We start from the raw sequence: 15,292 nt of genomic DNA, 5'->3' as shown, positions 1-15,292 counted from the left end.
TTTAACTTATGTCTGTACTCAGATATTGTTGCTTCCGCTGACTCGCTTGTGTGTCGAGCTTTTGTATTCGAGCCCTCGAGGCCCTGTCTTGTAATATGAAGCTTGTATGCCTTTCATTTGTGTTTAGAGTTGTGTTGTGATATCTTCCCATGAGTCCCTGATCTTGATCGTACACATTTGCGTGTATGATTAGTGTACGATTGAATCAGGGGTGTCACACTACCACAGACGACTGCTATTAGATATGTGTTGTGCTTGTCCCACCCAGATTCTATTTCTGCTTCTTCAGTGGTACAAAACATATACGAGATGAATACAAGGACGATGGGCCCGATAATAAATATCTCCCAACAACCACGTCTCTCTTTCTCTCTCCCATTATCTCCAAACTAGATCATACAACCTCTCTCTCTCCCCAGAGCAACAGGGGCTGACCGGCCGGCCTCCGTTCAACTTCGGTGATCGGATCCACTTCCCCACCAGCCTCTGTCCAACTCCGGCGACCGGATCCGCTTCCCCACCAGCCTCTGTCAACTTCGATGATCGTCAACTTCAGCGAGGTGGTTTTGCGGTGAGGTGTATCTATCCCGGCCATCGACGGGCCCGATGACAACGACAAGGTAGTGGCTTCACCGGCTGGTGCCGGATCCGGCGCCCACAACGCGGCTGGGCGGCCTCCTCGTCCATCTCATTCCGGGGAGATCAGCGCGTGAGCACGGGCACCATGATGGGTCATCGTGCACGGTTGTTGCCGGATCCGGCGACTCCAAGCCTGACCACTACCTAATCTGGTGAGTCATGAATCCCATCTAGCATAACCTCTCTCCATATGCACTTCATGATTTCGGATTTAATTAGCATGATTTGAATATTCTTTGTTTCTTTACCAGATCGTCGGCCTCCCCTGCTACTTCAATTTTCAGATATTTGCCACTTGATTTGAACATTCTTTGTTTGTGACAGAGAGCATGGGGTATAGTTTTTTGAAAGAAACCCAGATCTATGAAATTACTTCCCTGTAATATATTTGAATGTGGTGTTGCAAGTTGTGAAACAAATTTATGTGAAATGTTTTGTGGAATAGATGTGAAATTTATATTTCAATGTGGTGAAACTAGAAATTTTAGTTTGTGGAAGTGTTATATATTTCAGAAAACAATTGGAATAAATTTCAGTGAGATATGATTTGAAATAGCTGTGTGTAGTTGAGCTGTGCAAAAAATGTGAAACTAATATTTCAATGTGTTCTTGCAAGTTGTGAAACTAATTTCTCTGGAATATATGAAGTTACTTCTCTGAAATATATGGAACTGATATTTCTCATATTTGTAACTTTGTTATTTCAGTGAGAAATTACTTCTCTGAAATATATTTCAATGTGGTGTTGCAAGTTGTGAAACTATTTTTTGTTCAAATATATGAAATTACTTCTCTGAAATATATGAAACTGCTATTTCATGTATTTGTAACTTGTTATTTCGGTGAGATATGTATTGAAATATATGAAATTACTTCCCTGAAATATATTTCAACGTGGTGTTGCAAGCTGTGAAACTAATTTATGTGAAAATATATGAAATTACTTCTTTGAAATATATGAAAATGGTATTTGTCATATCTGTAACTTGTTATTTCAGTGAGATATGTATTGAAGTATATGAAATTACTTCCCTGGAAAATATGTAATTACTTCCCTGAAATATATTTCAATGTGGTGTTGTGAGTTGTGAAATTTATTTTTCTTAAAATATAAATTGAAATGATATTTCAATGTTGTGAAACCAGATCATTTTAGCCTGTGGATGTGTTATATATTTCTCAAAATAATTGCAATGCTTTTTGAAAGAGTTGAAATGATATTTCAGTTAGATACGAATTGAAATAGCTATGTGTCCATGAGCTGTGGACTACAAATGTGAAATTGACATTTCAGTGTGTTGTTGCATTTTTCGGAAGACTTTTATTTGAAATGAATTTAATAAGTTTTTAAATTCTCATGTATGTTTTTACAGATTTCAAGCGTACGTGTAAATAAGTTGTCATTTCTGTACATGTGTGTGAAGTGAGACTGGCTTCAAGCAACGTGTAGAGCGAGGGTCGTTGTTGAAATCACGTGGGTAGGCCCAGCAGGTCAAATCACGTGGGTGGGGTTCAGCTGGTGAAATACAGGGGCTTAAATGAAGATATGTGTGAAATACAGATATACAACTTGTGACAACTTTTGAGGTGGCAAGATTTTATTTGTTGAAGAACCTCCGGTACATCCCGGCACTGGTAAAAAGAGGTTTGCGAGTATTCTCTCGCTTCCTACTCTCCATGCTCGGTGGCTGTTAAGATTTCGGAGGAGGAATCATCGACGGCGAACCGTGAACATATGTGTTTTTTTGCAATTCAGATGCATGCAGCAGGCCAGGTGACGGTGACAGATGATTTTAGATGGGGCTTGCGAACTTTAGTATAAGTTTGTTCAATCCCATGGCAACTTCTCCCACAAAATGTGTTCATCAATCATGGCAATTTTGCAAACAATCAGATGGCAAGGGTTTCGAGTTTTCCCCATGTCTCATGGGGAAACTATGGACTTGATTTTACAAAAAAAATATGGCAAATTTTAATTTCCTTTGATCACACTACAGTTAGAAGAAAAATTGACATCTCTTAAAAACAATCATCGCAAATTGCTGGCAAATTCTTTGGATACACTACAATCTGTTTTTTTCAAATTTTGTAACATACCATGGCAAATTATTCTCTTCAAAATAGCATGGAAAGCTCTTCTATTGTAGATCATGGCAGATTTTTAGTTTGCAACATGGCAAAAAAAACTTTATTATGGGACCATGGCAATTTAAGTTCATTGAGAACGGCAAATATATATTATGCATCATGGAAATTGGCAGGTCTCCAAATTTTTTTCCATGGCAATTTTTAGTACCATTCATGGAAAATCTCACGCAACTTTTTTTTCCAAGACAACTTTTTTTGTAAAGAAATAAAAGCGTGTTTAGATCACTAAAGTAGTGATCTAAACGGTCTTATATTTCTTTACGGAGAGTACCATACAACCTTGGTAAATGTCCATGGCCATTTTAGTACCATACAACCATTTTTTGGCCATGGCAATTGGCATGTCTCCAATTCATATGGTACCATTCGACCAATTCACCAAGGCAACATTGTTAACGGCAAATTTATTAATTTACATGGAAAATATAGTTCTTGTACGATGGCAAATTTAAGTAATTGACCATGGGAAATTATGGACCATGGTTAATTATGGACCATGGCAAATTCCTGCAAAAAAGTTGGACCATGGCGAATTCACTAAATGTTCCACGGCAAATTCTGTTTAATGCCCATGGTAAGTTTGTTTTTTCAAGACGATGTCAACTTTTTTATTTACCATGGCATTTTTAAAGTGAATTTTCCATAGCAAATTCACTAGATGCCCCCGGCAAATTCAGTTTAATGTCCATGGAAACTTTCCTTTTTCAAGACAATGTCAAGTATTTTTTACCATGGCAATTTTTAAAAGTGATTTTGCCATGGCAAACTCACTAGATGTCCCATGAAAAGTTCAGCTTAATGCCCATGGCAAGTTTCTTCTTTCAAGACAATGTCAACTTTTTTTTACCATGGCAATTTTTAAGGTGATTTTGCCATGGAAAATTCACTAGATTTCCCACAACCAATTCAGTTTTATGCCCATGACAAGTTTATTTTTTCAAGATGATGTCATTTTTTTTTACCATGGCAATTTTTTAAAGTGATTTGCCATGGCAAATTAAGTAGATGTCCCACGGTAAATTCAGTTTAATGCCCATGACAAGTTTCTTTTTTCAAGACAATGTCAACTTTTTTTACCATGTCAATTTTTTAAAGTGATTTTTCCATGGAAAATTCACTAGATGCCCCACGGCAAAGTCAGTTTAATGTCGATGACAAGTTTCTTTTTTCAAGACGATGCCAACTTTTTGCATGGAAAATTCACTAGATGTCGCACGGCAATTTTAGTTTAATGCTCATCGCAAGTTTCTTTTTTCAAGACGATGTCAACTTTTTTTGACCATGCCAAATTTTAGAAGTGATTTTGCCATTGCAATTTCACTAGATGTCCCATGGCAAGTTTCATTTTCAAGACGATGCCAGAAAGAACACAATTTTAAATAAGGAATCTCATTGATACATTCTTATTCATGTATGATTTTCTGGTATTATATTAGGTGGGCAATTATTTCTGTACACTAGATGGAAAAATACTTATTGCATATGGTCTTTTGTTATTTTCTATTTTTGTACACATTGTAGGTTTTAGGCATTTTCATGTTTCTTTTAATTTTTTGTAAACAAGATCTTTTTTTTCAATAGCAAAATTTGCTTTGTTAAAGACAGACTTGTTTTTTTGCCGTGGTACCATGTCCTAAATTAATTTGTTTTTAAAGCAAACACATTTTTGTTCATAACTTGTTTTTACTCTGCGTACATGGCATTTTTCTCATATAGAACATGACAAATTTAATTAAAATAACATGGCAATTTATGTATGAATTTTCCATGGGAATTTTTGTTTAGAAATCTTTTACTTATAAAGATGGCATTTTCTCATACAAAACATGGCAAATTTAATTAAAACACAATGGAATTTTTTTGAATTTTCCATGGCAATTTTGTTCATAAATTGACTTTTACTTTTTAGTACATGACATTTTTTCTCATACAAACACATGGCAACTTCAGTTACCTGAAAACTTATTTTGGGCAAGTAATTTTATAAATCATTAAAATCAACTTAAGAAAAAGGGTTGCCCCCCGCTTTATATTATAAAGCAAACATCGGATACATCCAGCTCGCTCGGCCCGCAGCATAGTGTCCCCAAAATAAAACAAAAGAAAATGAAAGAGAAATAAATGCCGACACCAGAAGATCAGCAAAGAAAGGAAGGCCGGCAACCGCTGCACCCTCCGACGAAGTACCACCACGCTCCCAGCATCTCGAAGCGCCTCGCACCAAGCAACACCTGCAAGAAGGAATGCGACGACGCCGCCGCTGTTGCCCGAACAAGTTCTAGGGTTTCCCCCGGTACGCGAGGGATGGTGGGGAAGGGATATGTTCGACGCCCCTCGAGAAGGTCCGATGGCGCCCGCAAGCGTCACCACGTCGGTGCCGGACAAGCCGACAAGGATTTCTCCCGATCCACAGCCACCACCATCATCCCAGGCACTTCGAGATGCACCACCCCAACAGCCGCCCACCAGCCTGTGCCACCACGGTCACCGGACAACCCCCGCCGCCTCACTAGAGCTGCCAACACGAGGCCTAGCTCAGCCAAGGAGACCCCGGCCACGGGAGCGACCACAACTCGACCGGGAGGAGGGGACAACCTCCACCGCCGCAGCAGAGCCGACCAGATGCGGCGACGAGGACTTGTCGTGCCTCGACGGCCTGGTCGGGTCCACTTGGACCCGGACAATCCTGTCGCCACGCCGCAACTCGCCGACCGACGAAGTCCTCATCGCCCGAGACCGCCGCCACCATGCCATCACCAAAAAACGACGCCGCGGAACACCGAGCCACTGGCCCACCTAAACCCAAATGGAGCCCAAATGGGCCCATATCTAGGCTGGGCGGGGGCCGCCAGCCACCAGCGCCACCGCGCCGCCCCACGGCCAACGGCCGCACCGCCGCGTCGAGAGCCACCGTGGCACGCAGCATCACCGCCGACGGGCCACACCGACGTCAGCCGAGGAGCACCGCCACCAGCCCCCACCGACCAAGCATGGGGGGCCGCGCGCGAGGAAGGGCAGACCCGCCGCCGCCAGCACCACGCGGCCGAGGCCCGGCGGCGCTCGCTGGTGGCGGCGGGAGGAAGGAGGTGCGAGGAGGGAGCCTGGAGGGGAGCGGCGGAGGGCCCCCCGGTCGCCTCGCCCGGGGAGGCGACGCGGGGGGTACGGGAAAGGGAGGAGGTGGGGGGAGGAGCGGGGGAGCGGGAGAGGCGAGCGGCGACGGCGGGCTCCGGCCGCGGCGGCAGCTCCGCGCGGGGAAGCCGCCGCCGGCGGTGCGGGAACCCTCATTAAAATCAACTTACCCAAATTACAATTTTATAATTTCATAAATTGAATTTCAGATTAAGAGATTCAACGGTCGTCTTTCTCTCCCAATCGGTTCCTTCTTCCACAAAATCAACTTACCCAAATTACAAATTCAATCAAGTTACATATAGCTACTATGAAAAATAAAACAGCCTATAGTACATGCAACCACTATACAATCCATTCTCTCTCTTAAAAAATCACACTATACAATCCATGCAACGAACGTCGACGGGCCAGCTCGTACTACACCTCGAGACGGGCCAGCTCGTCGGCGAACACCTTGCTGAACTCCGGCATGCTCTCTGGCTCCAGCGACAGCGCGAGCATGAGGGCGCCTTCCTTTCCCGGCGCATTCATCACGTACACGAAGCCGCTGTAGTACATGAGCGCGGGCCCCATGAACGCCGGCACGCCCCACCCGAAGTCGGCGTCGGAGAGCGACATGCCCATCCAGCTGATGGCGCGGAGGTGCGCACGAGAGATGCCGCTTCGTGGCAGGTTCATCACGTCCACGCCATCCAGGTAGTCCACCAGAGACCGCGCATAGTCGTCCCCCTGGCTCGTCGCCGCACGCGCCCGCCGAGCGCCATAGTCGACCGGGTTAGACACCACCTCCCGGACGGTGGCCACGGTCGACGTCCGGATCACCGCATTGCCGAAGTACCCCTGCGGGAGCGGCGGCGACAGGCGCGGGCGCATGTCGATCATGGAGTAGAGCCGCGTCTCCGCGTCCAGCGGCAGCTCCCGCGCGCGGCACGCGCACTGCCACACCAGCGCCACCACGGCGCGGAACGTGGAGGCACCTGCGCACCGCGCCCTTAGCGCGCTCACCTGCTGCTTACTGACTGTGATCAGGGCGCTCGCGTACGTTGACGTGGTTGCCGCGTGCACCGGGGCCGGCTCCGGCTTGTACTCCGGGTGGTCGTACGGCACCGCGCGCTCTTGGCGCGCCGCGAGCAGCATGTGGTCGAAGCTAGGCGGCAGGGGCACGTCCTCTTTAGTGGAGCCGCGGGCGACGCTCGCCCAGGTCTCCACGAAGAGCGCCGCGCTACGGGCGTCGACGACGGAGTGGTGCAGTGCCAGGCCGAGCACGACACCGCCGCAGCGCAGGTACGTGACCTGTGCCAGCAGCAGGACGCACGGAGGGTTCGGCGCGGGCGTCGGGGGCACGAACAGGTCGCGCATCTCCCCGCACGGCACGAACTCGTTCATGAGGTCCTCGAGCGCGTAGTGATCCGAGCGCGCGGTGACGAAGACCCCGCCCTCGCCGGTGCAGTCGATCTGGACACGCCCGGCGCCGTCCAGCCCGAGGCGACCGGCCAGCGGGTAGAACGCCACCAGAGCCCTGGCGAGGCTGTCCTTGACGGCGTCGGCTTCGAAGAAGCCCGCATGCTCGCCGTTCGGCCGGTAGAAGTAGACCGTGGGTGTGTAGCCCCGGCGCGCAGCCAGGTCCAGGTTGGACAGCCAGACGGCGCCCCCCGGCGTTGCCTCCGCCGGGACGACCATCTCCGTCGACAACACCTGGACAGCTGCCATTATGTGCCTCGTGTACGTGTCTCTTACTCTCTTGTGCTGTACGTGCTTGGGACTTGCGAGTGCTCTACTGCTGTGCGTGGACGTGGTTGTTGTTGTGTCTCCGAGCTCTTTGCATGGGTTATATATAGGCAGAGGATCAGCTGTGCAGTAAAGGCACTAAGGCAGAGGAGAGCCAGCAGGGAGCTCAGTGGGAGACCGAATAAAGTGAAGTCGTCACATGTAAAATTTGGCCGTTTGAGCAAGACCTATCGCGTGTCCATATTCTTATTGACCCACTGTCGTAGATGCGCAGACCATATGCTTTTTAACTCTTCTCCTTCATGAACGCGCACACCTGATTCACTTTCCAACACTTCCACGAATTTTCTCCTTTTGTTACAGTTGCAAATAACCAGACCTTCCGAGCTCTTAGAGCAACTCCAGCGGACCGACCCAAACGGACGATAAATTTGTCCGTTTTTTATCCGTTTGGGTCGGACGCCCGCCCGGCGTTCGCCTTGTTTTAGATTTGGGTCGGCAGTGTGCCCAACGCGCCGATCCATTTCATGTCCGCAATCAATATTTAAAAAAAAGGCCTGCGGCCGATCATGCCAGCGGCCATGTCTCATGCCGGCATCATGTTAGCACCGGCATACAATCCCACTTGAGGGCGGCATATTGCGTCATGAACTTCTCCTCGTCTTTGATCACCCTAAAGCAATGGGAGAGGTTGAAGCACTTGCCATTATGTTGGACCTTGAATGCCTCCAAAGCTTGAAATGCCTACAAATGTATTTCATGCAAGCATATCGGCAAAATGGTATACAAACGGACATGCAAGCATAAACTTGATGACACAAAAAGAGGGCGGCTTACTAGCATACCATGTCTTGCATGCAGATGCCACTCACGGGGCGGGCCTTGACGCTCTCAAGATGGCACAAAACTTGTTGCAGTCTTATTGGATCACCCTCCCCCCCCCCCCAATCGCTTCGAAATGGACACCCACCCGCGCGCGCTTACTATTTGGTACGGCGGAAACTTCTTGTGCTCATCGAACTCACAGTGGACACGAATCCGCCAGGTTGAATGCTTTTGTTCGGCGCACGTCTTGGGGTCTTGCCCAATGTCTCTCCAACACTCGCAAAGAAGCTTGTCCCCGGCTGCCGTGTATGCCTTGGTCCGCTTTCTCTTGCACTTTGGCTTCGGCCACGCAGCTTGGTTGGCGAGCTCGTTCTCGAACAAATGCCCCCCCTCGATGTCGCACTCGTCCTCTTCCTCTAGCCCGTAGTCCTCTGAAAACTCATGGTCGAGAGGGAAGCCGTCCAGGTCCAGGCCGACCTGATCACGCATGAAGGCGGCCTGGTCTTCATTGTAGCCAGCGGACGGTGTGAACGCCCCTCAGCCATCCTGGCTTTGTGTCTTGTCGGGATCAAAGACAGCGGCCTGTGCACCACGCTCGAAGGTCATGTTCTGCACGTAGTCATCATCGCCGGTGGCCGGCATTCTGTCGAACAGGTTGTGTGCGCCCGGCAGCTGGTCGGCTGGCGTCTGCCGCGCGCGTTTCCTCGCGCCTCCGACTGACGAGCCAGCGGCCACCGGTGTGGCGTTGAGGTCGATGGGCGCGGGCGCGGGCGTGGAAGGCGCGACCACGCTCACCTCGGGCGAGCACTCCCCGAGAGGCGGGAGGCCTGCGGGTAGACGTGGAAGCCAGGCACCATCTGAGGGAAGGCGGATGAGCGGGTGCTGACCGCGGCGGCGAGGCCGTGCTGGCTAGGGTTTAACCCCATCATGTAGAGCGCCTCCCTCGTTGCCACCGCGACGCGGGCGTTGGTGACCTGCTACTGCACGGCGGCGGCGGCGGCGGCCGTCGCGATGGCTTCATCCCTCGCGTCCGCCGCGTGCCTCCGGTCCTTCCTCTTGGCCGACTCCTTTGCCCGTTGTTCGGGCGTCAGCACCTTCTTCCGCTCTGGCGCAGCAGCCTTGCGGGGGTCCTTGGACGACGACCTCGACCTCGACCTCGACCCATGGCCTTGCGCGGCGACCCATTCCTTGCGGGAGAGCGAGCGGCCGGGAGGGTTTTTGGGAGAAATGGGGGAAATGGTGGTGGCTGCCAACAACCGGCAGGCCCGGAGAGAGGAGTAGGCGCAGGCGCGCGCGTCCGTCTCATGTCCCCGCCGACCCAAATCCAACTCAAAATTGGGCCAGGAATGGGTCGCCAGACAGACGCCAAGCGGACGCGCGTCCGTTTGGGTCGGCGCGTTGGGTCGACTTTTGTGTCCGCGCCAACCCAAACGAACGGCGACGGACGAAATGGGTCGCCCCATTGGAGTTGCTCTTACGAGTCACGCCGCATGGACAGTTCATTGGAATTTGGTTCAATTTTTAGCTCTCCAACCGAATTATGGGAGATCCTCCGGAGACACACCTCAATATGTTCTCCGACGTTGCTAGACACAATGCCAGAATGAGGGCTAAGCGGGGAGAACGCACGTCTGATGCCCCCTTTTCCCTAAGATTTTAGGGCACCCTATAAAAACACCCCTCTAACCTTGAAAGTGGTTTTATAATCCCGAGCTCAAATGCTCGTGTGTGAACAGTAAAATTTAAAAAATAAAAAATATGTTGAACTTATTTGGCAACAAAGGCTGCTTAATTTCTTGCCTATGTGTAAATTTTTGTGATGACATAAAATTTGTGGATGTCTGGACAAAAAGAACTAAATCAGTTCTCGAAAATGCCGTCAAAAATATATTTCTTTTGGAGTATCAATTTTATCATTTTTGGTCCAGACCTCCATGGACGTGATTGTGTCACAAAAATTTGCATGTAAGAAGATAATTCAACAATGTTTGTTGCCAAAAAAATTCAGAATTTTTTGAAACATGAGGGTGCATTTGAGCTCAAGTGTAGAAGTTCCAAGTCCAATCTCTATCCTCCAAATATAGAAAAAAAGAGAGGGAAATATACATGCAACTCTATCAACTTGATTTTCGATGGGTAGGAAGTCTCCCATGTCGGCCACCTCACCATGCAAATCGCTGCCAAACGGCCCCGCGTTCCATGCCAGACTCGTTCATGTTCCCATGTTGCCAACCCGCCTGAGCTTGACATGACCCGCCCAACTGCCGCCATGGCCACATCGTAGGAATACGCCGCAAACGTCCCTCTATTGCTTGGGAATCGCCGCTATGGAAAGATCCCTTGCTCTTGAAGATCAAACTTTTTGTTTGGCAATTATTGAGGGATCGCCTACCATTTGGGACGGAGGTGATCAAGAGACACAACCCGAGGAATGGGCTATGTTCTCTGTGTGAGGTCCCAAAGACAGGGGCCTGCATCCTCTTCTCTTTCACGGCAGCAAGTTTCTTTAGAGTTTTGTCTATGAGGCTCTAGGGCCTGACTAGGAGGCCCTGGACCTGGCTGGGTTCATTCAAAACAGAGCCAACCAGATCGGTAGGAGGAGACGCCTCTTCTGGTTTGTGTTGACGGCATTAGCTTGGACTCTGTGGATGATGCATGATAAGAAGGTGATTGAGAGGGTCTTTCTTCAACGGACCTTTGACTCGATCTTCACATTCTTGGCATTTTTGCAGCACCGACACCCGCTATCTAGGCAGCGCGGCCGCGAACGGCTGGGACTGATGATGGACGTGATGCATGATGCCGCTCGCCACCTTACCTTGCAGCGGAGCCCCTGAGACCGAGGCCACTTGGTGGCCTTTTTATTCTTTTATGCTTTTCCTTGGGCATGTTTGTGTTATTGCCCCAGCAATATTCTATTCCGATGCACTTAAAACTCTTGTATGGAAGAGGTGGTGGCTTTATTTGTAAAGCGAGGCGAAAGCCTATTTCGAGAGAATGTGACCGCCGAGACCTCCTCTTTTTGCAAGGCTAGCAAAATGGGGATGCTGCATCATGCAACTTTAATGTCAATGGCCATGGTTCTGATGTGGGATACTATCTAGTTGATTCCATCTATCCTACATGGTCAATATTTGTGAAGATATGCTCGACCCCCCAATGTAAGAATAGTGGCCACTTTGCCAAGGCTCAAGAAGCTTGCTAGAAAGATATCGTGCTTTTGGTGTGTTGCAAGCTTGGTTTGCAATTGTCTGGGGTCCTATTACTTCTGAAAATATATTTAATCATATGTAATTTGTTGGAAAAAGATGATTATACTGTATATATTCCCAAAAACACCATATTAATGAAGATACTCGTTTGTGTATGAGACTAAATCATTACATAAAAGTTTATACTTGTACATGAGACTAAATCAGTATACGAAAGTTTATATTGTGACCTTGCTAGTAGTTCGTATGTGATGTTAGATCAATATGTGAGGTCAACATCCAGATTATCAATCATTTGTATTAGATGTACAAATGTGAGAAATTTTAATATATGTCATGGACTTGATAATAATTAGGTTCACTTGTGCAATAGCAACATAGTGATCTTTTGGATGGGACGGACAAATAAATGTGTTTAAGTAAATTTTCCTCCTTAATAGCAAGACAACATAATGGTAAGTGTATTTGTTTTACTTTGTCCAAATCTTGTTTCCTCTCATTACTTTATCCATTCTAAAATACATGACACATTAGAATCGAAGAGTCTTTGAGATGTAAACTTCATTATTTGGTAAATTATTATATTGCTAAAGGGTAGAAAAGTTTCCCTATAATTTTTTGTAATCCATTATTTGTTTTTGAAATGCACAAGTTGTATTTTATTTGTATACTTGATACCTCTCTGCCCATTATACTAATTCTTCAATCAAGTTGCTCTGAGCTACCATTCACTTCCATCTATTTGTCATGTAACAGGACCAAACTTATCTGCAAATATAACATGACCAAGCTGAGATGGATAGTGTAGTTTTAACATCTGAATTCATTCCTTTCAATGACATGGTGTCTTAAATTTCAAAGAATTAGAGACAACATAATTTGAACAAAAGTGTATTAAAAAACCATTCATAAAAAATATAGAAACTCATGAGCCATAGATACTTTATATGATAGTAAAAACATACATTTGATCTAAAAAGTTATACCAAAAAAGCTTTTCCTTACAAAATTTGGGTGATTTTTTCACCAAAATCACGTACGATTGCTAATAAATTAAATTACACTATTTTTTTAAATATCTTGATCAAAAGGTTGTAGATCTGGCTTGTGGATAATGATGAGGAATAAATTCTCCTGACAATGGTGATCTCAATATTTCTATAGCAGTATCAACCCCTGATTTGTGCAAGAACAAGCCCTAGTTACTACCCATCGAGCCTTCACCTCCATGCACATCTTGTGCTTGATCTCTTTCTTTTGTTAGTGCAGGCTAACTATGCCCAAATGCTATGGATGATCATGCCATCAAGTTTGATTTCAATTACAAAAATCCAGTCGATTTCACCTGACATATTGTGTCAGAAAAAAAGGCAACAAAGGGGAGAGACACTTTGTCCAACTGTCGCCAAAAACGGTTCATGTCACATTGTCCTGGACATGTAGCCAAGTGTTGAGACAACTCTTCAAGCAAGCACCAATAAACTAATTATGTACTAATCCGCGTTTTGTCATAGCTAGTCGGAATCCAATCTTTGACTATGTGCCACATGCGATGAATCATTGAGTGAGTCGGGCCTAACTAGTTGCACGGGATAACCCACTTCTATACTCCGAAGTAAGGTCCAAACGATCAACGAAATCCTCATGTGTTGAGGTTTGACTAAACAAATAAGGACTGACCTAGTGAAGCGTGTGGAGTATGTGTTGTCTAGGTGTCATAGTATGTTCTGGTTGAAGGGTGGTTGTTAGATGTAATTTAGAAAAGTTATTTCTCAATCATTTTAAATGTAACAAAACTTATAAAACATAAATCTATTTTTAGGAAAGTTATAATATAAAGTTGGTTACAATATGTTTATGTAGTAGTTAGCTAGTTATGCAACTTGTACTTTGCTTTCATTGCTTTTATCAATATATATACTACTAGATAGTGTATGAATAACTTTGAATATTGCCCTTTGGTTGAAGCCAATCCGATGAAAAATAGATTGCAAATCCTAGCACTATTGGCCCTTGGATATCCATGGTTGAGCTTAATCTCTAGGCACAAATCTCATGATACAAGCACTAATCCTTTATTCTAGGATCTTTCATAGTTTAATTATTTAAAAACATTGCAACATTGCTTGAAATGAATTACCTTTTTTGACTTTATAATTTATAAAAATGCACAATATGCACAAGCTTCCTTTATTCTAGGATCTTCCATACTTTAATTATTTAAAAACATTGCAACATTGCTTTAAATGAATTACCTTTTGTTGACTATATAATTTACAATGCACAATATGCACAAGCTTCGAAACACAACCACTTCGCGTGTGCTCTATAATCATCCATCATTTCATTATCCAAACTTTTATCTTATTCATTTCTAGTGTGCCATTTACAACGAACAATATGCACAAGCCTCATTTCACAAACACTTCTTATTAGTTCTAGACTCTTCCATACTTTAGTTCTTCCACTTTTGTCCTCTTCTAAAATAATTGTCATTCATTTTTACTTTATGATTTATTTTTTATCAAGGCTTATGACAAAAGTAGCTACTCAAAATTGCAATATGAGATACCTAATGACAAATGTGTTGCATATATTTCACATGAGTTTCGTGTAGTATTATGTCTCTTCAAATATTTTTGTAATTTGATTTTCAATAGGATAAACTATGAAAAACTATATGTACATCTACGACATGCATATATGACTCTCAGTGTACATGTTTACCTCTATTATAATGTGGTATGCCAATAGTAATTTATACCCTTTTTTTTGCGATCAATTCATACTTTGGTTATCCATAAGCTATGTACAATGTCCATGTACCTTACTAGCATGGGCTTAAAGAGGCAATTAACATCAGCGATTTCGGAGCATAGAGCAGGAAGTGCATGAGGAATGGGTAAGGTCGCGGGTGGCCGGTCAGTTGGTGGGTGTGAACCTGAACCACGATCAACGATTAAGCTATGACCACGGTCAACTTCGTTTTTAGCTCAAGGTTCACACGAGCCACTTCTGTCAGCACTCTGAACACGATAGATCAAGTTGGTATTGGTATAATAGGACCTGGCAAGAATTCTCAGCTTTTGGTTTTAATAACACAGATTCCAAAGTCTTCGCTCGCTGGAGTCGTCTAAATGCGCGACATTTTTTTTTTTTTGAGAGGAAGTGCGCGACAGCTTTTGGTTTTAATGGTAAAGATTCCAACTTCCAAGTCTTCTCTATGTGAGGATCATCGATGTCATGTTTTGTCATGCAGATGAAGTCGTCGGCAAGCAAAGCAGCGCATGCGCCTACCGGTAATCATAAACATAAAGAAGTTTTGGAAAATATAGTCAGAGTAATTTTTATGGAAAATGATTCTATACATCCGGACCCAAGCGGACCGGCTCCCGCGCATGTGCCACTTGCCTTTTTTTTCCCGGGAGGACACGCGCTCGTTGTTCCTGATGCATTGATCTCATGCACACACATACCTGTAGTACTACGTAGTAGGTCGTGTATTCAATAAGACACTAGCGATGTGTTCCCTTTTTAGCTCAAAGAAACAAAAAATAAACATCTTGAGGCTAATCTATCTTGAGGCGCCACTGCAAACCGGGATGCAG

General features: G+C 45.6%; 1 protein-coding gene and 1 long non-coding RNA gene across 2 annotated transcripts; one reads left to right on the top strand and one right to left on the bottom strand.

The window, feature by feature from the left end:
* Positions 1–358: 358 nt before the first annotated feature.
* Positions 359–1,194, top strand: LOC123160411 (uncharacterized). Its single transcript, XR_006480171.1, has 2 exons — positions 359–791; positions 891–1,194. It is a non-coding gene; the product is annotated as an uncharacterized lncRNA (long non-coding RNA).
* Positions 1,195–6,162: 4,968 nt separating this feature from the next.
* On the bottom strand, positions 6,163–7,696 carry LOC123162658 (hydroxycinnamoyltransferase 4-like). The gene has a single exon (XM_044580440.1). The coding sequence runs from the start codon at positions 7,627–7,629 to the stop codon at positions 6,337–6,339; it is 1,293 nt and encodes a 430-aa protein (XP_044436375.1). The 5' UTR covers positions 7,630–7,696; the 3' UTR covers positions 6,163–6,336.
* Positions 7,697–15,292: the final 7,596 nt, after the last annotated feature.

The sequence above is a fragment of the Triticum aestivum genome, chromosome 7B, assembly GCF_018294505.1.
Source record: "Triticum aestivum cultivar Chinese Spring chromosome 7B, IWGSC CS RefSeq v2.1, whole genome shotgun sequence".
Classification (NCBI taxonomy): domain Eukaryota; kingdom Viridiplantae; phylum Streptophyta; class Magnoliopsida; order Poales; family Poaceae; genus Triticum; species Triticum aestivum.
Note: the sequence above shows the minus strand (reverse complement) of the source record. Positions and strands in the feature narration are given on the sequence as shown.

What these genes read in the sequence shown, in the direction of transcription:
- LOC123162658 (XM_044580440.1), bottom strand. Translation starts at nt 7,629, where the DNA reads ATGGCAGCTGTCCAGGTGTTGTCGACGGAGATGGTCGTCCCGGCGGAG.